Source organism: Oncorhynchus mykiss, chromosome 32 (assembly GCF_013265735.2).
Source record: "Oncorhynchus mykiss isolate Arlee chromosome 32, USDA_OmykA_1.1, whole genome shotgun sequence".
Lineage (NCBI taxonomy): Eukaryota > Metazoa > Chordata > Actinopteri > Salmoniformes > Salmonidae > Oncorhynchus > Oncorhynchus mykiss.
In genome coordinates, this window is record NC_050572.1 from 40738389 (window position 1) to 40764307 (window position 25919).

At 41.0% G+C, this 25919-nt stretch overlaps 1 protein-coding gene across 3 annotated transcripts; it reads right to left on the reverse strand.

Moving 5' to 3' along the window:
- Nucleotides 1–3416: 3416 nt before the first annotated feature.
- Nucleotides 3417–25342, reverse strand: lipea (lipase, hormone-sensitive a). 3 transcript variants are annotated; one of them, XM_036970603.1, is made up of 11 exons: nucleotides 25213–25342; nucleotides 15347–15595; nucleotides 14827–15111; nucleotides 14493–14583; nucleotides 13611–13756; nucleotides 13262–13447; nucleotides 12977–13132; nucleotides 12626–12770; nucleotides 12285–12512; nucleotides 11703–12091; nucleotides 3417–4336 (listed from the first exon to the last, which is right to left on the reverse strand). In XM_036970603.1, exons 2-11 carry the CDS (start codon nucleotides 15584–15586, stop codon nucleotides 4076–4078), a joined length of 2127 nt encoding a protein of 708 aa, XP_036826498.1. In that variant the 5' UTR covers nucleotides 15587–15595; nucleotides 25213–25342; the 3' UTR covers nucleotides 3417–4075.
- Between the last annotated feature and the right edge of the window lie 577 nt (nucleotides 25343–25919).

Below are 25919 nucleotides of genomic sequence, written 5' to 3' on the forward strand. Positions count from 1 at the left end.
ACTCATGCATGTCAGTTCAGTGCACACAGAGTAACAGAGAAAATAAAATATTTGAGAATACATTTATTTGAGAATATATTTCATAGAACAGACATGCTTCTGTCTGTATTAGGCATCCCCAAGCCACAAAAGATGACTGGTGTTCCAAAGTTTGTCATTCATGAAAGGTAATAGATCATCATTTTTGTGTTCTGTAAGTAGTAAGTACATTTGACATCTAGCCTTAAATACAACATATTTTTTTAAAACAGTAACCCAAACAAAAACATGTCCATGTTCAACCAAGTCATTTCCACACTCATCCGCTGCTGGTCAACATCACCTTGTCAATACAATACTGTAGCTCTATCTTGTAAATACATAAACAAGCTTCACCACACACACACACACACACACACACAGTACCTACAGTGACTTCGGAAGTATTTAGACCCATTGACCTTTTACACATTTTGTTACATTACAGCCTTATTCTAGAATGGATTAAATAAAACAAGTTCCTCAGCAATCTACACATGACAAAGCGAAAACAGGTTTTTAGAAATTTTTCAAATTTATACGTAACAGAAATACCTTATTTACATAAGTATTCAGACCCTTTGCTACGAGACTTGAAATTGAGCTCAGGTGCATCCTGTTTCCATTGATCATTCTTGAGATTGTTAAGTACTAAATAATGACTGGTAACAGGTGTAGGAACTACCTTATTTCTGGAGCAGGCTCCTGTTTCACTGATTCGGACTCTGAAGTTCGCAGCGCCAATTGTTAGGTTCTAAATAAAGAATACAAACTCACGGACGATTAGTAAAGCTCAAACCAAGTTTATTCACCCACTGGGTCACACAGCTGCATAAGACCAAGACATATTCACACAAGCACAAGTATTTAACCCTTTCTTCTATGTTGGTGTCTCCTCCTTACATCTATGAACAGCCAACACACCTGTTGCTTTATTTCCCCCCCTTTCCTCCCCAATTTTGTGGTATCCAATTGGTAGTTTGTTACGAGAATTATGTTCTCAAGGTTCATAACCCAATTCAATTATCAAACTCAGTCTGCAACCCAGAATTTGTAAGGTACGGGTTGAAATTAAAGAGACAGAGGCCCAGCTAAAAGAGTCAAAAAGGTTTATTCATGAGAGCGCTGGTCTGTTGTACAAAACCATTCATTTTATACTGGCTTCTTACGCACATACTTTCACACACAAACATTAGGTATCCTACGCACCCACTGTCCTGCTACCCAGCCGACAATGATTAGGGGAGTCCGTGAGAATCACTCCCCATCCTCCCTCAAGATAGGGAGACCCTGGGAAGTACTCTGTGGCCCCCAGCCAAGGTCTGCACCAAATCTTGCTCAGACAGTCTGTTTTTAAGATACTATAATAGACATATAATAGACAAAAACTACACTCACGGATATATAATTCTACAGACTAAAACCTCACATCATTAGAATAATCTCATGATTCTAATCAATTTCATACAATCATATGGTTTCAGGGTGGAATATTCTAATTCATTTAAACATATAAATCTCATTAACATAGTTACAGTCCTGTCCCATCGCTGCAACTCCTGTATGGACTCGGGAGAGGCGAAGGTCGAGAGCCGTGCGTCCCCCGAAACACAACCCAGCCAACCTGCACTGCTTCTTGACACAATGCCCGCTTAACCCAGAAGCCAGCCGCACCAATGTGTCAGAGGAAACACCTGGCGATTGTGTCAGCGTTCATTGCGCCCGGCCCGCCACAGGAGTCGCTAGTGCGTGATGGGACAGGAACATCCCTGCCGGCAAAAACCTCCCCAAACCCGGACGGCACTGGGACAATTGTGAACCGCTTCATGGGTCTCCTAGTCTCAGCCGGCTGCGACAGAGCCTGGACTCGAACTAGGATCTGTAGTGCCACAGATCTGTAGTGCCACAGCTAGAGATCCTACCTTAGACCACTGCGCCACTCAGGAGGCCCTTGCAAGACATACTTTTTGTGATATCTGTTCTTCCTCACTTCATCTGACCTCTGCCCAAATTCCTCACTCCTCCCCACCTCACAGCTGTCCTGTTGACTTGTACCAGACTGTGGACCTTGTCCTTCCATAGGATCCCTGATGTCTAACAATATATTCTGACAGAATGTAAACACTCTACATTCACCTCTCCCTCAGTGACATGAATAAGAATATTTCATATTTAGAAGTCAGAACACATCAAGATGTTTCTACAACTTGGAGTCCACTTGGGGTAAATACAATTGAAACGACATGATTTGGAAAGGCACACACCTGTATACATAAGGTCACACAGATGGCAGTGCATGTCAGAGCAAAAACCAAGCCATGAGCCATGGTACGTAGAGCTCCGAGACATGATTGTGTCCAGGCACAGATCTGGGGAAGGGTACCAAAACATTTCTGCAGCATTGAAGGTCCCCAAGAACACAGTAGCCTCCATCATTCTTAAATGGAAGAAGTTTGGAACCACCAAGACTCTTCCTAGAGCTGGCCGCCCAGCAAAACTGAGCAATCTGGGGAGAAGGGCCTTATCAGGGAGGTGACCAAGAATCCGATGGTCACAGAGAGCTCTAGAGTCCCTCTGTGGAGATGGGAGAACCTTCCAGAAGGACAACCATCTCTGCAGCACTCCACCAAATCAGGCCTTTATGGTACAGTGGCCAAACAGAAGCCACTCCTTAGTAAAAGGCACATTACAGCCTGCTTGGAGTTTGCCAAAAGGCACCTAAAGACTCTCAGATGATGAGAAACAAGATTCTCCGGTCTGATGAAACCAAGATTGAACTATTTGGCCTGAATGCCAAGCATCACGTTCTGGAGGAAACCTGGCACCATCCCTACGGTGAAGCATGGTGGTGGCAGCTTCATGCTGTGGGGATGTTTTCCAGTGGCAGGGACTGGGCGACTAGTTACGATCGAGGCAAAGATGAACGGAGCAAATTACAGAGAGATCCTTGATGAAAACCTGCTCCAGAGCACTCAGGACCTCAGACTGGGGGCGAAGGTTCACCTTCCAACAGGACAACGACCCTAAGCACACAGCCAAGACAACGAACAAGTGGCTTTGGGACAAGTCTCTGAATATCATTGAGTGGCCCAGCCAGAGCTCGGACTTGAACCCTATTGAACATCTCTGGAGAGACCTGAAAATAGCTGTGCAGCAATGCTCCCCATCCAACCTGACAGAGCTTGAGAGGATCTACAGAGAACAAATGGGATAAATTCCCCAAATACAGATGTGCCAAGCTTATAGTGTAATTCCCCAAAAGACTCAAGGCTGTAATCGCTGCCAAATGTGCTTCAACAAAGTACTCAGTAAAAGATCTGAATACTTATGTAAATTAGATCATTTAAAAATAAATAAATTAGGTAATATTTCTAAAAACCTGTTTTTCTTTGTCTTTATGGAGCATTGTCTGTAGATTGATGAGGGAAACCTAATAAAATGTTGAAAAAGTCAAGGGGTCTAAATACTTTGAAGGCACTGTATGCATGCATTAAGTCCTATTAGTTGTTCAACCCGATGATACAGGCAAGGTAAAATAAAGGGATTTGTTTGTACAGTACAGTTTTGGAGTTAAAGGCACTACTTCTGATTACACAAATCTGTCTATTCAGAGATTATTACTTTTATTTCTAAGCAGCCGGTTGCCATTTTGTTTCTGCTTTAGCCAAATCAATCACAAAGGGGTTGGTTAAAGCATAAGGACAGAATAGCAACCAGGAAAGGCATTTCTTTCAACGCTGGTCATTGGTTTTTTTCAAATACCCTGTGTTATGTTTCTGCAATGTTAAAAAGGACACTACATTTCATACTTTTCCCCCAGTGTGCTTTGGATGATCGTATTGTGCTGTCAGTCGACTGCCTTTCCCCCCAGACTACCATTGAGTAAAATAATCTGGAAAGCCCCTCAAGGGGCCTGTCCTCCCTTTTTCTTCCATCCGTAGTTTATTTCCCCCCCTCTTCACCATTTTATAAATTGTACATGCATGACTCCTCAGTTCCCTACAAACTCTAACAACTACACTTTCCCCTCCATTTTATTAGGCAGCTGGTCAGCCACTCAATTTGATGGGCCATGATTGGTCCTTTCCAACTTTGGTTGCTTGTTAGTACAGGGAGGCAGGGTTTGCTGCTGGAAGACCTCTCTGATTCGCGCTACGCAGATGTCTGAGGCCACCTGTGTCTCCTTAGCAAGCCCCAATAGGCTGAGGAAGCCATGTGGGAGGTCCTCCACCACTCTCAGGGTCACTGGTTGGCCCATATCCCGCAGTTTCTTGGCGAACATCACAGAGTCATCCAACAAGGCATCCAGTGCAGAGGCCTGTGGGGACAGACAGGGGAGTAAGAATTACAGGGCCAATCTGGAGATTCTTCCTCCATTTTTGGACTGTTTAATTAATATGTAGGCCCCTTTTCAGTACACAACACACTGACGTCAGGCAAGGAATGCACAAGCCATTTTAGGAGGCAGATTGACCACCATCGTCATCTGTGCCCATTCAACATACAGTGCCTTGCGAAAGTATTCGGCCCCCTTGAACTTTGCGACATTTCAGGCTTCAAACACAAAGATATAAAACTGTATTTTTTTTGTGAAGAATCAACAACAAGTGGGACACAATCATGAAGTGGAACGACATTTATTGGATGTTTCAAACTTTTTCAACAAATCAAAAACGGAAAAATTGGGCGTGCAAAATTATTCAGCCCCCTTAAGTTAATACTTTGTAGCGCCACCTTTTGCTGCGATTACAGCTGTAAGTCGCTTGGGGTATGTCTCTATCAGTTTTGCACATTGAGAGACTGAAATTTTTTCCCATTCCTCCTTGCAAAACAGCTCGAGCTCAGTGAGGTTGGATGGAGAGCATTTGTGAACAGCAGTTTTCAGTTCTTTCCACAGATTCTCGATTGGATTCAGGTCTGGACTTTGACTTGGCCATTCTAACACCTGGATATGTTTATTTTTGAACCATTCCATTGTAGATTTTGCTTTATGTTTTGGATCATTGTCTTGTTGGAAGACAAATCTCCGTCCCAGTCTCAGGTCTTTTGCAGACTCCATCAGGTTCTCTTCCAGAATGGTCCTGTATTTGGCTCCATCCATCTTCCCATCAATTTTTACCATCTTCCCTGTCCCTGCTGAAGAAAAGCAGGCCCAAACCATGATGCTGCCACCACCATGTTTGACAGTGGGGATGGTGTGTTCAGGGTGATGAGCTGTGTTGCTTTTACGCCAAACATAACGTTTTGCATTGTTGCCAAAAAGTTCAATTTTGGTTTCATCTGACCAGAGCACCTTCTTCCACATGTTTGGTGTGTCTCCCAGGTGGCTTGTGGCAAACTTTAAACAACACTTTTTATGGATATCTTTAAGAAATGGCTTTCTTCTTGCCACTCTTCCATAAAGGCCAAATTTGTGCAATATACGACTGATTGTTGTCCTATGGACAGAGTCTCCCACCTCAGCTGTAGATCTCTGCAGTTCATCCAGAGTGATCATGGGCCTCTTGGTTGCATCTCTGATCAGTCTTCTCCTTGTATGAGCTGAAAGTTTAGAGGGACGGCCAGGTCTTGGTAGATTTGCAGTGGTCTGATACTCCTTCCATTTCAATATTATCGCTTGCACAGTGCTCCTTGGGATGTTTAAAGCTTGGGAAATCTTTTTGTATCCAAATCCGGCTTTAAACTTCTTCACAACAGTATCTCGGACCTGCCTGGTGTGTTCCTTGTTCTTCATGATGCTCTCTGCGCTTTTGACGGACCTCTGAGACTATCACAGTGCAGGTGCATTTATACGGAGACTTGATTACACACAGGTGGATTGTATTTATCATCATTAGTCATTTAGGTCAACATTGGATCATTCAGAGATCCTCACTGAACTTCTGGAGAGAGTTTGCTGCACTGAAAGTAAAGGGGCTGAATAATTTTGCACGGCCAATTTTTCAGTTTTTGATTTGTTAAAAAAGTTTGAAATATCCAATAAATGTCGTTCCACTTCATGATTGTGTCCCACTTGTTGTTGATTCTTCACAAAAAAAATACAGTTTTATATCTTTATGTTTGAAGCCTGAAATGTGGCAAAAGGTCGCAAAGTTCAAGGGGGCCGAATACTTTCGCAAGGCACTGTAGTTGCATTTCTGTTACTTCTAAACAAAAACACTTTTTGGGGTACGCTTACAATGTTGTTTTGATCATTGCTTGAACAGTCGCTAAGATTATATTTGGTTGTGATCTTTGCTAAATACTTATTTTGGATGCAGCAGTTGATAGATAGAATGCCAACGCTCATTAACATAAGAGCTCTAGCCAAAAGTGTTTAAGTATAATGCAGTGAGTTGATTTGCAAAGATGACAACTAGTATATTAAGCAGGACATTCATACATCCTTAAAATCCAAATGTAGAGTGAAAAGCACTCATAAGCAACATGTAAACGGAGGCTTGTTTTGTTGGCGGTTAATGAGAACTCCCCCGTGTTATGTAACCAATATGGCGTGCATTGTCCTCCTGCAGCAATGTTTGCAAACACAGAAAGGGGTGTATGGAAGTGCCGTGGAAGTGTCATAATACTCATAAAATCTAGCGGTCAAACAGGGAAATGGTTCCAATCATTTTTCCACCATTCATTTTTCCTGTTGGGGATTTTAGAATCACTGAAAATAACGTCTGTGTTTCATGTAGACTTACCCTGGTGTAACGTTTTGATAACCATGTAAATCTCTCTCGGACAAGGTGACTTTTATATAATTGCCTCTATTTACTCTTAGATTCAAAAGTGCTAATTAGCATCAAAGTAGACCTCATGCAAAACTACAAATCCCTGCAAGCTCCTGCACATCATCTCTAGCTGACACCTTTGCTAACAGGTATTGTGTCAATTTAAAATTTGCACAAGACAGTTCACAGAATATTCCATTTAAAGAAATGTAGCCAACTTATTGTACTACATTTAGCTAACATAGTTATTCCAGACATTCTTACCTCTGCCTCAATTTGGCAGTGTCGTCCAGATCAGCAGCTGGGGCTCCCGAGTGGCGCAGCCGTTTAAGGCACTGCATCTCAGTGCTAGAGGCGTCACTACAGACCCTGGTTCGATTCCAAGCTGTATCACAATTGGCCAAGCGTTGTCCGGGTTAGGCTGTCATTGTCAATAAGAATTTGTTCCTAACCGACTTATATTTTTAAATAGTAGTTCTTTATGATAGTCACATTAGCAGCTAATTAGCATTTCATTTGGGGGGGGGGGTTATCAAAACATCACGCCAGAGTAAGCCTACATGAAACACAGCCTTTATTTGAAATGTTTCTAAAATGTGAAAAATGATTGGGACCATTTTACTATTTTATCGCTAGGTTTTATGGGTATTATGACTCATACTGTGGTACTTTATAGCCATTAATTCTTAAAGAATATAACCTATAACTGCTTAGTTCAACTATCATACCACATCAGAGGGGTATGCTACAAATCAGGACCAATGAGTTAGCCAGTTTACTTGGATAAACAACCACAAATAACTATTGATTTTTTTGGTTAATTAAGAAAAATAAACTTCGATATGTGTTTTTTGTAGTATACCCCTCTGAACCAATAATACAAGCTTGTTTTATGCCAATGCTTATAAACAAACTCTGTATAGCTTCAAAACATAGTTGTAACTATCATTTTGATCTCAAGATGGTCAGTCTTTGCATCTATAGTTCAGTGGTTATACGTATATTTCACAAGCCCCATCCCTCAGCTATTTTTACCAAAACAAGTGGCGGGGTGTTCGCTTTGTTATTGTTTGAACTCCCGATTGGCCCTTAAAATGGAAAGACCAACAATCGTGGCGTATTAGAGAGACCAGTGAACAAGGTCAAAATAGACCCACTGCAGATTTTTACTAGTACTACTTCAGTGCGGAAGCAGAACCGGCCCCCACGACAGCACGCGTGCGACACCCACACTGCTCAAATCATGGACAAATGCTAATTTTTTGGCATAATAATGCTGTTGGCAGAAGACTGCCTCAGTAGTAATGGTAGGCTATAGACTTATGGGTACATGGTAATTGGATGCTCTTCAGTAGCTAACTAAAAATACATTTAAAAACGTACAATCGGGGATGTAATCATTAGTCCAAACAATAAAAATTAGAGTTTCTATTGGACAAATTCAAGTAAGTCCCTCCCCATTTTGTTCCGTTTAAGAAATGTTTTGCAACAGAGCGGCAAAATAAACACACCCCAGGGCCAATGTTCCCTAACTGTTTTCATCACTGAGTAAATTTCAGGTCTGCCGAGTGCAAACTTGAACGTTGTGAAAAATCTGTGCAACTTCCAGCACACGTTAAGTGCGCACACTGTTTACTGTGAACACCAGCTTTAAGTTATAGTTTTAATGGCTTACCATTAAAAAACATCCCATAACATTTAACATGGAAATAGCTAATAAAATAGCTATACTATGATACTGCCTACAGAAGCAGCCAACACCACAGTTCAATGTAGACTTCTAAAAACATTATGCAGGGCTTGATATAACCCCTTTAGCCACTTGTCCTTCAGACAAGGAGGTGACTGACAATGCAGTTGTATTATGTTGTTTGATACAAAATGATTATTATTTTCATCCCCATACCATTATTATTAGAGAATCAGTCAGAAATGTATGCTACCCTCTGCCTATTGGCTTCTTAGCTTAATCAAACATGTCTCAAAATACAACACTGCCCCTAATGTAGGCCTACACGTTTTGTGCTCTTGTAGGAAGCAATCACTGCTCAATTGTTGACCAGACATTTGCTATAATTGGGCTGATAACTCACTAACTAGCAAAGAATATGAACAAATGTGCGCACACACATCTACTCTTGACCACTCATGCCTGTCATTGCAATGGAGTCCTCCTCCGATGCGCTCTGCCTAAAACAAAATCAGACTACTGGTAAATCTTGTTTAGTTATATTTGTTTTGGTATGTTACATTGAACGGGACTAATATTATGCTGATTTGATCATAATTCCCACAGTAGAGGGAAACGTTGATAGTGCAAACTAACGGGGAAAGTTTATTGTGCGCAGCTTAGAGGGAACATTGCCCAGGGCTTCCTCGGATTTTCTGATAAGGTGGTGGCATTTTGCATTTTTTTTTTTCAACCTGTAACTGCCATTTCCTGAAACCTAGAGTCTTAAATGATATCAAACAATGTAGCCAAGTAAAGCCAACACTGAAGTCTTGTGTTTGATCCTAAATAAAAATGTAGATGGTCTCAATGACACTAATCATTTAGGGGGTAATGATTATTCTAATACATAGGTGCATTGATTAGAGACGATTTCAAGTTTTCATAACAATCGGAAATCGGTATTTTTGGGTGTCGATTTGCCAATTTTTAAATGTATTATTATTATTATTTTTTAATGTATTTTTTTTTACACCTTTATTTAATCTTTATTTAACTAGGCAAGTCAGTTAACTAGGTTAAGTCAGTTAAGTTTCAATGACGGCCTAGGAACGGTGGGTTAACTGCCTTGTTCAGGGGCAGAAAGACAGATTTTCACCTTGTCAGCTCGGGGGATCCAATCTTGCAACCTTACAGTTAACTAGTCCAACGCAATAACGACCTGCCTCTCTCTCTCGTTGCACTCCACAAGGAGACTGCCTGTTACGCAAATGCAGTAAGCCAAGGTAAGTTGCTAGCTAGCATTAAACTTATCTTATAAAAAACAATCAATCATAATCACTAGTTTAACTACACATGGTTGATGATATTACTAGATATTATCTAGCGTGTTCTGTGTTGCATATAATCTGACTGAGCATACAAGCATACAAGTATCTAAGTATCTGACTGAGCAGTGGTAGGCAGAAGCAAGCGCGTAAACATTCATTCAAACAGCACTTTCGTGCGTTTTGCCAGCAGCTCTTCGTTGTGCGTCAAGCATTGCGCTGTTTATGACTTCAAGCCTATCAACTCCCGAGATGAGGCTGGTGTGACCGAAGTGAAATGGCTGGCTAGTTACTGCGCGCTAATAGCGTTTCCAACTTCACTCGCTCTGAGCCTTGGGGTGGTTGTTTCCCTTGCTTTGCATGGGTAACGCTGCTTCGATGTGGTGGCTGTTGTCGTTGTGTTGCTGGTTTGAGCCCAGGGAGGAGCGAGGAGAGGGACGGAAGCTATACTGTTACACTGGCAATACTAAAGTGCCTATAAGAACATCCATATGGTATACAAATGGTATAGAGGGAAATAGTCCTATAATAACTAAAACTTCTTACCTGGGAATATTGAAGACTCATATGAAAGCTGGTGGTTAATTTTAACATTCTCTCATGTTCTGAGCAAGGAATTGAAACGTTAGCTTTCTTACATAGCACATATTGCACTTTTACGTTCTTCTCCAACACTTTGTTTTTGCATTATTTAAACCAAATTGAACATGTTTCATTATCTACTTGAGGCTAAATTGATTTTATTGATGTATTATATTAAGTTAAAGTAAGTGTTAATTCAGTATTGTTGTAATTGTCATTATTAGAAATATTTTTTTTTTCTCAATTATATATATAATTTTATTTTTATTTATTATTATTATTATTTATTTATTTATTTTTTTTTTTTTTTTTTTTAAATCGGCCGATTAATCGGTATAGGCTTTTTTTGGTCCTCTAATAATCCGTATCGGCGTTGAAAAATCATAATCGGTCGACCTCTAGTCTTGATGTGAATAGTCTCGTGAAAATGTAAACTGACTTTTCAAATTTTGTTTGGGGAGAAAATGCTGAATAATTAAATTACTGGATCCAATGTAGTAGTCTATCTTACTGTAGGCTATTTGGAATATGAAACAAGTGAACTAGGCCTATAGGAACTACTAGGCTAGCATTCATTCAACGTGCCTTGTCATTGGTGAACTGACTATTATTATCATTAGCAGTCTACTGTTTGTTGACATATCAAGAAGTAGGATCAATAACTGATTAACTACCATAGGCCTACTAATCTATAACAGTTTCTGTGAAGGAGGGTATTAGCGGAACAGCTCTCTCTGCCATGTCTGTTTACATTCACGCAGTTATGCGCACTGAACTACTGCAACACCGCACGTTTCCTTGCCCGTCAATGTGCTCGCGCCTACTACCATTGGAGATCTAAGCATGTGTGGGCAAGAAAGTGTTCTGGCTTAAATCTAGTTCACTAAACGCAGTAGCCAACTACATTCGTCAAGGAGCTAACTACGAAATAAGTGGTTGTGTGCTTAACTAACACATAACATTTTGGAAAATGTATTTGACAAACAGTTTGTTCTCCATTTTCTTATCCTTTTTCCTCACACATCAGTGTCATCAAAGGATGACGAGCTGGATGGCAGCTATCCACGAGGGAGGAAAACAGTACTACGACTAGGCTGGAGCGAAGAGCTAAAGATTCTCTCTCATCGCCCAAGTCCTCTGATTGGCTCAGCTCCAACTTCAGACGGTTGAAACCACAATGTTCCAACTAGAAGCCTATTTCTGCATATTTTAGGCTAGTTTTTCATACCAGCGTACTTTGACCTCAAATTGCGTGCATGGTACACAAAATGTGTACATGTTGGCAGGTCTGCTACTCTTTTACTTTCTTGGCTGTTCCATCCTCCACACCAATTTTTCCAAATGCATTGACTCCACCACAACCACCCCTTCACATCCCCCCCCTCTCACCACCAAGTGTACAGGCGGTAGTCCTCTCAGTAGGTCATCAGGGGATAGAAGTGGTGACACAAACGGGTTCTTGACGATGGGGCAGCTAGGCGTCTGGATCACAGCGAGGCGCTCAGAGCGCAGGGGCTCAAAACCTTCTGGGTAATCCCTAGGACCTGAGGAGGAGTTGGATGAGGAGGAACTGGGTGACGTTGATCTGTAGTGGGCCTCGTTGTCGAGGGACTGCTGGTGTGACGATGACAGTGACCCTAGGACCTCTGCAGGAAGGAATGACTGGATCCAATTGGATGCCCCGTGTGTGAGGTCACTGATCAGCAAGGCTGTGTCTCTACCTAGAGCACTCAATGTGCTGGTCCACTCTGTGGGCTGTACTGCCTGAGAGTCTTCACCTGGAGAGAAAGGAAAAGAGGAAGATGAGGTAATTGGGGGGGGGGGGGGGGGGGGGGGGGGAGGCAAAACAATACAGTTATTTAATACCTACACACAAAAGCATCACTATTAATGCTGAGACACTCTTTGCCCCTCTAACTAATTTCCATAAGCTTTGACTAATACCCTCATTCATTTCACATCCTTCCTTACCTGCGTAGGCATTGAGGCACTTGGAGAGCACTCCTAATGGCAGTAGTGGGTCAATGAGGGTGAGCAGACGGGAGGGCGAGGCGTCAATGGTGAGCAGGGTAGCTGGATAGGCAGCCATTATACCATCTGGGACACGCACACCGCAGGCTATGGCCCTCATAGACACTGTGATGCAGAGGTTCCCCCCAGCACTGTCCCCAGCCAGACACACACGCTCAGCCGTGGAGCCTGGGGCAGAGGGACAGAGCAATCAGTACCAGCTGGTCTGATACAGGAGGTTGTTATAATTCTGCAATAATTTCTTTGGTTCTAAACTCTAACACATTAGTAACAACACAGACCCAGAAGATGGCAGTTCTTGAGGGCCCAACAGTAGGCATAGAAGCACTCCTCCAGGGCTCTGGGAAATGGGGCCTCAGGGGCAAGGGAGTAGTCCACAGACAGAATGGGGACATTTAGATCCTTGGACCAGCTCTTCAGATAGTTCTGGGAAGTAAAAGGAGGATGGAGGACAAATGGAGTGATGAGAAAATGGAGAATTGACAGGAAAATTAAACATAACTGTTAAAAGAGAGGAAAGTAGACTTCATGGTAAGTGCTGAGCCCCACTTAACTTGATTACTGAGAGACTAAGGTGACTGATTAGCTTAAGTAATTGCAGGCATCACATCACAATGCCTGGCCTACCATACCTCATGGGATTTCGAGGTCTGGGCCACGAAGCCTCCTCCATGGAAGTGGATCAGCAACCAGGGGGAGGGAGGGTGCTTCTGAGCACCAAACGGTACCAAAGACACAGAGATGGGGGTAGCTTCTGTACGAGAGAAAGCCAGCAGCTCGTCACTGTCCTGAAGGAAGAGAGAGAACTAGATGTTTGCATCATAACGTAACCCTTTTTACACTGACATGATTAAACTGTGCAGAACTTTGATAAAAACATCACATAGTAACCACCAAGGTTACAGCTGAGAGCTCACCTGCCCTTCTCGAAGTTCATAGGAGATGAGCCGCACGTTAACAGGTCCAGGGCCCCAGTGGGCCACCGGAGGGGACACAGGGGCAAAGAGACGGGGGTCTGAGGCCAGGGGGAGGCGCAGTGGTTCAGGAGGTATGGTCAGGGTGAGGTTCAGCTGCACTAGGTTAGAGGCTACACTGGCCAAGCCCTGTGGGAGAAAGGGTCTTAAAAGCAATCAAACCAACAGAAGGTTTGGAAGAGCAAGAAAAGAGTGAGTAAGGGAAACAGAGACCTAAGAGAGACTGCGAGATTCAAGACATCTTTATTTGCATACAATATCATATTACTAGTCGACTCCCTTCTGCCCTCACCGATAGAAGCTCTGATTCTGTGAGGTTCCAGAAAGACTTCCAGAACTTCATGTCCAGATTCTGGGTGATCCGCTCAAACTCTGCTCCCCTCAGCTCTGGATCAATGACATACTTCGCAGAGGTAAGGAAGGAGAAAGCTGCCATGCCTTAGGGAAATGGAGAGTGTATGCAAAGTCTGTAGGGCAGTGCATACTATGCAATTAACATTTAAAATGTCAAAGGATAACCACAAATCTTACAAGAGGCCCTAAGAGGTAGATAGTCACTCAGGTTTATTGCGGCAAGTACTATTATGAAAGTTCAAATCAGGAAGGCTGGTCTGAATGTTTAACTTCCTCCATAACATAAATTCACTTTTGTTTCCTATTCTATGGGCATAGTGGGAATGAATACAAACATATCATCATCAGATTAGCATCTGGTTTCTTCTCTCTTTTCCTATTTCCCATGTGTGGAAGGTCATTCACCCATTTACCCTGTAGCTTATAAGCACGGCACAATAATGCATATGCCTCACGCTTGCTGTTTAACCTATGGGCTGGGCTCACTTTTGCAATTATCACCTTCCTCTCTCTCACAGCCAATAGGCGTAAATCTTGGGTTGCATTTATGTGACAAACGTAGCCACGTTCTCTTACTTACTGTATTATAGAAAAAGGGGTTTGATGCCAGCAGTCGTGCATAGGACTACATTACCATCACATCATCTGGCTCCGAGGACCTTCCCTCAGAGACGAGACCATTCCTCAAACTACTTAATAAAATGTCATTGCATTCAGTCTGTGTTGTTTATTCAGTTGAGCCTGTACTCCATTAAATTAATATATATCATTTTTACACGCTCTTACAGCCCAAAGAATTCAGACATTTACAGAGACTGACCTAACCCAGACTGTTGTTTTCCGTAGCTCTCTCCGAATGAGACCATGCTTATGACAACTGTCTGCAGGAATGGACGAAGGGTAGGCGAGAACTGGGGAGACGGAGGGAAAATTTGGATTTCAGTATCATTGGTCTCACGTAGCCATACCTCCAAAAACGTTGTTAGGGAAGCCTGGTTCTCGCCGAGGCTACAGTATATCCACCCTCAGTATATTCCCAAGTCATGAAAAGCTTAGCATTCACAATGACCAATTGCTAAATGATATCTTATCAACATTATATTGAAATCAATGTGCCACTCCTCCCACAAAGTCAACAAGTGGTGATGACTGACCTGAAAGCCCAGGCAGCGGCCATAGAAGCAGGCCTTGTGCATGGAGGTGTACTCCCTCACAAACCTCCTGCTTAGCTCTCCATTCTGCAGGGAGTACAGTTGCCCATGACTGTTGTCGTGGATCAGACGCTGAGCAAGGTAGAGGAGGGCCCGCAGCTGACACAGGGCACTGGAGTAGGCTTCCATCTCTGAGGCATTGTGGTTGGCCCTAAAGAAGGCCCTGTGGCAGTTAGAGGCAATGTAGCGGCCCTTGTGGATGATGTGCAAAAGGCAAGACTGCAGCACCTGAGAGATGAGATGGGATGCTTTGTTGTCAGCTGGTATTGCGAATAAAATGAATATATTTCTAGTTTTGCATTATATTAATAATCCAAGATCGTCCCTCTGTTGCTAGCTTGCGCAGTCTTTTGACTGTGTGATTGTCTCAGTCTCTTGACAATCACACTGCGTGATACTTCTTCTAGACTACTAACCTCACTGCTCAGAATGTCAGAAGAAAAGTTATGTTATTATAGCTTACCTTTACCAGTGTGCGATACCCATTCCCAGGGGTATCTGCGTCAAAGTCATAGTGGTGGTAGACTGCAGTAAAACCAGCAACCACAGGTTCGAGTGCACGGCCATGGTCCTGAATCTTTCTCATGCAGGTCAACAAGCGTCCGGAAGCGTTACCGCACAGCAAGTCGGTAGGCCCAGACAGAGCTGTGATGTTTTCCTCACACACTGCCTCCAAGGCTGTGAACACAGCTCTCCAGGCCATACCTGAAAACTAGAGAGAAGATACATATAAACCAAATATTTTATTTCTTATTTATTTTATAATAGCTTTGACAGATTAAATGAAGGAGATTGAAAAGGAGAATTTTGCTTTTATACAACCCCCCCAAAAACATACACAGTACCAGTCAAAAGTTTGGACACACCTACTCATTCCAGGGTTTTTCTTTATTTTTAACCATTTTCTACATTGTAGAATAATAGTGAAGACATCAAAACTATGAAATAACACATATGGAATCATGTAAACAAATATAAAATGAATCAAGTAAAAGTAAATCACCTAGTAAAATACTACAAGTAAAATTACTTAAGTATTCAAAGTAAAAAGCATTTAAAAAATATTATATTAAGCAAACCAGACGGCATCAATTTATTTTTTCCCACCTTTTATTTAGGGATAGCCAGGGGCACACTCCGACATCATTTACAAACGAAGCATGTGTTTAGTGACTCCACCAGATCAGAGGCTGTAGGGATGACCAGGGATGTACTTTAGACCATTTTCTTGTCCTGCTAAGCATTCAAAATGTAATTAGTAATTTTGGGTGTCAGGAAAAATGTATGGAGTAAAAATTACATACATTTTAGGAATACAGTAAAGTAAAAGCTGTCAAAAATATAAATAGTAAAGTACAGATACCCCCCCAAAACTATTTAAGTAGTACTTTCAAGTATTTTTTTTACTTAAGTACTTTACACCACTGCCAAAGAGGGAACAGTTTCATTGCAATCGTGTTATGATTTAAAATGTTTCACTGGAAAAAAATGATTTGCATTTATTTACAATTAATTTGTTCTTGCCATTAAAAATGATTTCCTTGCAATATTATTTATTTTGCACTCAAAACATGAGTTAATGTTTGGCTTTCAATATCATCATTTTTATTTGCCATAATAAAAATGTTGTTCTCTAATTCAAAAGGGTTGCTTGATATAAAAAAAAGGCACAAATGTAATTCCATAAGAACTGTGCTGAAATAAAAGTAGGGTATCAAAGAATTTGCACAGCTGTCAATCAAGCTAAGGACATAAGAGAATGTATCAGTCCAAGGTTGGTTAGATCTGTTGATTCATGATTCTTAGTCTTCTTGACTAGGCCTATACCTTTAGGATTTATGACAAGATTGTGTTCATTTTGATAAATGCTGGCAACAGGCTTTGTAATCTCATTATTTTGCAGTTAGAAAAAGTCTGTTTGTAGGAAGAGTCTTTGGATAGTTGCATGCTTTAATCTTTGACCTTTGGCACACACAACCAAACCCGTCGTTAAAGCAGAACTTTGCTTTTTCACAACCAAAAATAAATTAAATGTAAATGTATTGTTATAGGGTCGAAACACTTGTTTTGCAATTTGAGAAACTTACCTCAACCATCCTCATCGTGCAGAATGAGGGTTAATGTTGTTTTGCAATTTCACTTGGGGTTGGGCTAAGTTTCTCAAAAACAAGTGAAATTGCAAAACAAGTGTCTGGACTAGAGATCGACTGATTAATTGGAATGGCCGATTAATTAGGGCTGATTTCACGTTTTCATAACAACCGGAAATCGGTATTTTTGGACGCCGATTTGGCTGTTTTTTTTTACACCTTTATTTAACTAGGCAAGTCAGTTAAGAACACATTCTTATTTTCAATGACGGCCTAGGAACGGTGGGTTAACTGCCTTGTTCAGGGGCAGAACAACATATTTTTACCTTGTCAGCTCAGGGATTCAATCTTGCAACCTTACAGTTAACTAGTCCAACGCTCTATAACCAGCTGCCTCACGAGGAGCCTGCCTGTTACGCAAATGCAGTAAGGAGCCAAGGTAAGTTGCTAGCTAGCATTAAACTTCTTATAAAAAACAATCAATCATAATCACTAGTTAACTACACATGGTTGATGATATTACTAGTTTATCTAGCATGTCCTGCGTTGCATATAATCGATGCGGTGCACTTTAGCGAAAAATAATTGTCGTTGCTCCAACGTGTACCTAACCATAAACATCAATGCCATTCTTAAAATCAATACACAGAAGTATATATTTTTAAACTTGCATATTTAGCTAAAAGAAATCCAGGTTAGCAGGCAATATTAACCAGGTGAAATTGTGTCACTTCTCTTGCGTTCATTGCACGCAGAGTCAGGGTATATGCAACAGTTTAGGCCGCCTGGCTCGTTGCGAACTAATTTGCCAGAATTTTACGTAATTATGACATTACATTGAAGGTTGTGCAATGTAACAGGAATATTTAGACTTAAGGATGCCACCCGTTAGAAAAAAATACGTAACGGTTCCCTATTTCAATGAAAAAAATTTGAGATGATAGGTCATTAATATGGTCGAATCCGGAAACTAAGGCTCATAATTCTGTGTGTTATTATGTTATAATTAAGTCTATGATTTGATAGAGCAGTCTGACTGAGCGATGGTAGGCACCAGCAGGCTCGTAAGCATTCATTCAAACAGCACTTTTGTGCGTTTTTCCAGCAGCTTTTCGCTGTGCTTCAAGCATTGCGCTGTTCATGACTTCAAGCCTATCAACTCCTGAGATTAGGCTGGTGTAACCGATGTGAAATGGCTAGCTAGTTAGCGGGGTGCGCGCTAATAGTGTTTCAAACGTTACTCGCTCTGAGACTTGGAGTAGTTGTTCACCTTGCTCTGCATGGGTAATGCTGCTTCGAGGGTGGCTGTTGCCGATGTGTTCCTGGTTCGAGCCCAGGTAGGAGCGAGGAGAGAGACGGAAGCTATAATGTTACACTGGCAATACTAAAGTGCCTATAAGAACATCCAATAGTCAAACGGTATATGAAATACAAATCGTAGAGAGAGAAATAGTCCTATAAATTACTACAACCTAAAACTTCCTACCTGGGAATATTGAAGACTCATGTTAAAAGGAACCACCAGCTTTCATATCTTCTCATGTTCTGAGCAAGGAACTTAAACGTTAGCTTTCTTACATGGCACATATTGCACTTTTACTTTCTTCACCCACACTTTGTTTTTGCATTATTTAAACCAAATTGAACATGTTTCATTATTTATTTGAGGCCAGATTGATTTTATTGATGTATTATATTAAGTTAAAATAAGTGTTAATTCAGTATTGTTGTAATTGTCATTATTACCAAAAAATAAATAATAAATAAGATTAAAATCGGTATCTGCTTTTTTGGTCCTCCAATAAATCGATATCGGCGTTGAAAAATCATAAAATCGGTCGACCTCTAGTCTGGACCCTATTTACAAAAAAAAAAAGAGATGTGGTTGTAAAAAAATACTTATCTTTTAATGATGGGTTTGGTTGTGTGTGCCAAAGGTCAAAGATTAAAACATGCAACTATCCCGAATCTTCCTACAAACAGACTTTATCTAACTTTGCAAATGAATGAGATTACATAGCCTGTTGACAGCATTTATCAAAATGAACACAATCTTGTCATAAATCCTAAAGGTATAAGCCTAGTCAAGACAAGAGTACTAAGAATCATGAATCAACAGATCAAACCAACCTTGGTTGCATAGATATGACTGATAAATTCTCGATTATGTCCTTAGCTTGACTGACAGCTGTGCAAATTCTTTGATACCCTACTTTTGTTTCAGCACAGTTCTTATGCAATTACTTTTGTGCCTTTTTATATTAAGCAACCCTTTTGAATTAGAGAACATTTTTATTATGGCAAATAAAAAATTATACTGAAAGCAAAATATTAACCCCAAAGTTGAGTGCAAAATAAATATTGCAATGAAATTATTTTTAAAGGCAAGAACAAATTAATTGTAAATAAATGCAAAGAAATTCTTTCCAGTGAAACATTTTCAATCATAACGCAATTGTGATGAAACGGTTCCCTCTTTGGCAGTGGTGTAAAGTACTTAAGTAAAAAAAAAAATACTTGAAAGTACTACTTAAATAGTTTGGGGGATTATTTATATTTGACAACTTTACTATATTCCTAAGGAAAAAAATAAAATGATGCCGTCTGGTTTCCTTAATATAAAGAATTTTAAATGATTTATACTTTGACTTTTAATACTTAAGTATATTTAAAACCAAACACTGACTTTTACTCCAGTAGTATTTTACTGGGTGACTCAATTTTACTTGAGTAATTTTCTATTATTTACTTTTACTCAAGTATGACAATTAGGTAGTTTTTACACCACTTATCTATGGTTAAAATAAGTTACTCTGCTCTTCGCTTTCACTGCCCTTTTTTGCATTTGTAAAGTTTTGGCACATTAATTCCATGTAGGTGGGGTTTAGAGGGAGGCGTAAATGTTGCTTCTCTGTTGGTCAAACGGTTTTGGAGTAACAGTACATCATTTTTTATATCCCAGCTAGAAGCTTACATGTTTGATAGATAGCTAGCAATGCTGAGAGGAAACAGTGTTTTTTGCTAGTGTAAAAAAGCTTTACTTTTCTTTTTTTTGTGTCTAACTTTTCCATTTTGGACAAAAAGGACTCAGTAGCTAACGTTAGCCAGCTAGCCCAGTGGGACTAACAAACCTAGCTAGCTAACATTACAACAAGGAGGTTATCAGGGACAAACCCTTAGCTAAATAAATGTCTTGTAATTTCACACTTAAAAGATGCATTGAAACAATTAGCTAGTTAGATAACTAACATGGCAATACAGTGCATTTGAAAGAATTTAGACCCCTTGACGTTTCCCACAGTTACATTACAGCCTTATTCTATAATGGATTAAATTATTTTTCCCCCCTCATAACCAATCTAAACACAATAACCTATAATGACAAAGCAAAAACAGGTTTTTAGAAATGTTGCCAAATGTATAAAAAAAAATATATATATGACATTTACATACAGTTGAAGTCAGAAGTTTACATAAACCTTAGCCAAATATTTAAACTCAGTTTCAAACTCAGTTTCACAATTCCTGACATTTATTCCTTGTAAAAATTCTCTGTCTTAGGTCAGTTAGGATCACCAATTTATTTTAAGAATATGAAATGTCAAAATAATAGGAAAGAGAATGATTTATTTAAGCTTTTATTTCTTTCATCACATTCCCAGTGGGTCAAAAGTTTACATACACTCAATTAGTATTTGGTAGCATTGCCTTTAAATTGTTTAACTTGTGTCAAATGTTTCAGGTAGCCTTCCACAAGCTTCCCACAATAAGTTGGGTGAATTTTGGCCCATTCCACCTGACAGAGCTGGTGTAACTGAGTCAGGTTTGTAGGCCTCCTTGCTCGCACACACTTTTTCAGTTCTGCCCACACATTTTCTATAATATTGAGGTGAGGCTTTGTGATGGCCAATCCAATACCTCGACATTGTGGTCCTTAAGCCATTTTGCAACAACTTTGGAAGTATGCTTGGGGTCATTGTCCATTTGGGAGACCCATTTGCGACCAAGCTTTAACTTCCTGACTGATGTCTTGAGATGTTTCTTCAATATACCCACATCATTTTCCTCCCTCATGATTCTATCTATTTTGTAAAGGGCACCAGTCCTTCCTGCAGCAAAGCACGTTCCACAACATGATGCTGCCACCCCCGTGCTTCACGGTTGGGATGTTGTTATTCGGCAAGCCTCCCTCTTTTTCCTCCAAACATAACAGCGGTGATAATGGACAAACAGTTATATTTTTGTTTCATCAGACCAGAGGACATTTCTCAAAAAAGTACCATCTTTGTCCCAGTGTGCAGTTGCAAACCAAAGTCTGGCTTTTTTAATGGCGGTTTTGGAGCAGAGGCTTCTTCCTTGTTGAGTGGCCTTTCAGGTTATGTCGATATAGGACTTGTTTTACTGTGGCTATAGATACTTTTGTCCCCGTTTCCTCCAGCATCTTCACAGGGTCCTTGCTGTTGTTCTGGGATTGATTTGCACTATTCGCACCAAAGTACGTTCATCTCCAGGAGACAGAACGCGTCACCTTCCTGAGCGGTATGGCGGCTGCGTTGTCCCATGGTGTTTATACTTGCGTACTACTGTTTGTACAGATGAACGTGGTACCTTCAGGTGTTTGGAAATTGCTCCCAAGGATGAACTAGACTCGTGGAGGTCTACAATTTTTATTCTGAGGTCTTGGCTGATTTTCACATGATGTCAAGCAAAGAGGCACTGAGTTTGAAGGTAGGCCTTGAAATACATCCACAGGTGACTCAAATGATGTCAATTAGCATATCAGAAGCTTCTAAAGCCATGACATAATTTTCTGGAATTTTCCAAGCCGTTTAAAGGCACAGTCATCTTACTGTATGTAAACTTCTGACCCACTGGAATTGTGATACAGTGAATAAGTGAAATAATCTGTACGTAAACAATTGATGGAAAAATGACTTGTGTCCTGCACAAAGTAGATGCGCTAACCGACTTGCCAAAACTATAGTTTGTTAACAAGAAATTTGTTGAGTGGTTGAAAAACGAGTTAATGACTCCAACCTAAGTGTATGTAAACTTCCGACTCCAACTGATTAGTTTTATGTAAACTCAGCAAAAAACTAAAACATCCCCTCACACTCAACTGTGTTTATTTTCAACAAACTTGTGTAAATATCTGTACGAACATAACAAGATTCAACAACAGACGTAAACTGAACAAGTTCCACAGACATGTAACTAACAGAAATTGAATAATGTGTCCCTGAACAAAGGGGTAGGGGGGGGGGGGGGGTCAAAATCAAAAGTAACAGTCAGTATCTGGTGTGGCCACCAGCTGCATTAAGTACTGCAGTGCATCTCCTCCTCATGGACTGCACCAGATTTGCCCATTTTTGCTGTGAGATGTTACCCCACTCTTCCACCAAGGAACCTGCAAGTTCCCAGACATTTCTGGGGGGAATGGCCCTAGTCCTCACCCTCCGATCCAACAGGTCCCACACGTGCTCAATGGGATTGAGATCTAGGCTCTTCACTGGCCATAGCAGAACACTGACATTCTTTCCTTGTAAGAAATCACACACAGAACAAGCAGTATGGCTGGTGGCATTGTCAAGCCTGCAGGAAGGGTACCACATGAGGGAGGAGGATGTCTTCCTGTAATGCACAGCATTGAGATTGCCTGCAATGACAACAAGCTCAGTCCGATGATGCTGTGACACACCGACCCAGACCATGACGGACCCTCCACCTCCAAATCGATCCCGCTCCATAGTACAGGCCTCTGTGTAACGCTCATGCCTTTGATGATAAACGCAAATCCGACCATCACCCCTGGTGAGACAAAACCGTGACTCGTCAGTGAAGAGCACTTTTTGCCAGTCCTGTCTGGTTCAGCGACGGTGGGTTTGCGCCCATAGGCGACGTTGTTGCCGGTGATGTAAGGCAAGTCCTCACCAGACAACAGGCCTACAAGCCCTCAGTCAAGCCTCTCTCAGCCTATTGTGGATAGTCTCCGCACTGATGGAGGGATTGTGCGTTCCTGGTGTAACTCAAGCAGTTGTTACCATCCTGTACCTGTCCCCCAGGTGTGATGTTCGGATGTACCGATCCTGTGCAGGTGTTGTTACACGTGGTCTGCCACTGCAAGAACGATCAGCTGTCCGTCCTGTCTCCCTGTAGCGCTGTCTTATGGGTCTCACAGTACGGACATTGCAATTTATTGCCCTGGCCACATCTGCAGTCCTCATGCCTCCTTGCAGCATGCCTAAGGCACGTTCACACAGATGAGCAGGGACCCTGGGCATCTTTCTTTTGGTTTTTTTCAGAATCAGTAGAAAGGCCTCTTTAGTGTCCTAAGATGTCATAACTGTGACCATAATTGCCTACCATCTGGAAGCTGTTAGTGTCTTAACGACCAGTCCACAGGTGCATGTTCATTAATTGTTTATGTTTTTTTGAACAAGCATGGGAAACAGTGTTTAAACCCTTTCACAATGAAGATTGGTTTAGTTATTTGGATGTTTACGAATGATCTTTGAAAGACAGGGTCCTGAAAAAGGGACGTTTCTTTTTTTGCTGAGTTCATTTATATATGGTCTATGTAACCTGTGTTTATCTTTTAATACAGTCATCTCAGTTTTCATATGAAGCATCTTCATATCCTTCGCCTGCTATGCAAAGAAATGGGCTCCTTTGTATTTGTTGTCACGGTCACAGAAACTGGTAAACATCTTGGCCCCAGTTATTCGGTGTATAAAGTGACGTATACTGTGTCGCCACCATGCTCGACGCTATTTACAAGGACCGCTACCTCAATGCAGACAAGTAAGAGGGTTTTAGGTGAAATGTTACATACACAGCTGGACATGATGGAAACGGACACAGTGACAGTGGACACAGAGGAAGAGAGGCCACAGACAAACAAAGCTGAAACTTCACTGCTTGACATGTATGATGAAATCCTGGTTGATAATGAAACGACTGAACAACGAAACAACACATCAAGTAAGTGAAATAAATAAGTCTTGATTATGTTTTACTGGTAATGGGGACATACGTAAATGCCAACAAACCTTTTGGTCAGTGTGGTGTGTGTGTAACCTTTATTTAACTAGGCAAGTCAGTTAAAGAACACATTCTTATTTACAATGACAGCCTACCATGGCCAAACCCGGATGACGCTGGGCCAATTGTGCGCCGCCCTATGGCCGGATGTGATACAGCCTGGATTCAAACCAGGGACTGTAGTGCGTCCGTGTGAAATATTTAACTGTACTAGAATTCTTAAAAAAGGCACAAAAAAATGTATCAGTCTCGTTTTTTTGGTCAAGGAAAATATTGGGTATCAGAAAAATGTCATCAGTTTATCAATAATATTTAGCAATGAATCCGCTGAAAGACGTCTAATGGCTCTATCGAACAAGGACAACCATATTTACACGCACAAACGTGTCGTGCGATCAGTATCACACAGAGCCTTCTCAACATGCCACAAAGAAGGTCTACATTTCTTTACAGATTTCGTCCCCCACCCCCCATGATGAAAACAAGCCCAGATTTTCCCAGGTTAAAATACCATTTAAATATCAAGCGTTTTCAGGAGCAATTTCAGTAATGGGAAACGGCTCGAGGATCTAATGATGCTCCTACTAAGTTTCTAACGATGAATGAAGCCTTAGGATGCTTTTGGGAAACCGGGCTCTGTTCAATTTCCATGAAGGCCTTTTTAAATTCCTTTCAGTTTTTATTAAAGTCACTGTCATCTAGTTACTTAAGACCCAGCTCTCAAAACAACAACAGCCCTTTGAACCTAACCATCTGATTGATGACGTCACCAGACATTTGCGGTATAGAAACTAACCCAGTCCACTAACTTCACTCCCAAAATATCAGGTTTCACAAGAACACGACACTAATATGCACGACATCAGCTTTCCCAGCGGTAACCACTGGCCTCTACATTAGTCCACCTACACTTTTTTGTTTTGTTTTACTGTATCAATGTTGAAAATGGCAGTAAATCCATAGTTAAAATTCGTACTTTCAAAAGCCACATAGAATTTAGCAGCCAAAATGCTAGCTACAGCTGCAGCTAAAGTTATCTATGGCAGAAATTGTGACTGACGAACAACAGACAACAAGCAAGCGACTTCAAACGGACACCCGAAATTTAACGTGCGATTTGTGTTTACGAGATAAGTGTGAATGTACAGTTATCAAACATGCAAAGCATAGTGTATTTTACAGACTAGTATAAACTTACCAACACGCATCCTCTCTTCTACTGACAGTTTCTGTTTCGCCCACAGACCCTGACTAGTAATTATTACGAGTATTCTGCCAGCAGCACAAACGATGACGTCACGTTTGAATTGTCATGTTAAACCTTCAAAAGAAAAGCCCTTATTTAAAAATGTGGATAACTCATTAAAAATATATTGAATTTATCCACTTTTATTATGCCAACAATAAAAGGCAATAAGTAATTTATGACCAATAAAATGAACAAATACAATATTGACACTGGAATGTTGAGAATAGTAGACTGTAGAGATACTTTTTATATTTTTTACCTGTCTCAGTTAAAGTGCTGCCACCATAATATCCTGCTGCTAGGAGAACGGTCATTAAATATGGGTAGTCATGATGTGCAGTTCACGAACTATTCATTTTTAAGGACTATTTTTTACAACCTCTACAGCCCTTATTTGTTTTTCTGAGTGACTTTGTAGTCGTTCGTTTACCTGCTGCTGGCGGCCATTAATTCTACAGGATTAATATGCGCTCCTCCAATGACTCCACTCAGACCAACAAACACAACACAACGGTCAGTGCCGGGATCGCCTTTTCGCACGAAGGTCCGTGGTGGGTCTGTATAAATTATGCGATTATATTGGAGACAGGTTTATAGCAGTGAATGTCATCTAGTTTACTCTTACAGTATTTCTAAATAGAAGTCATATCAGCCAG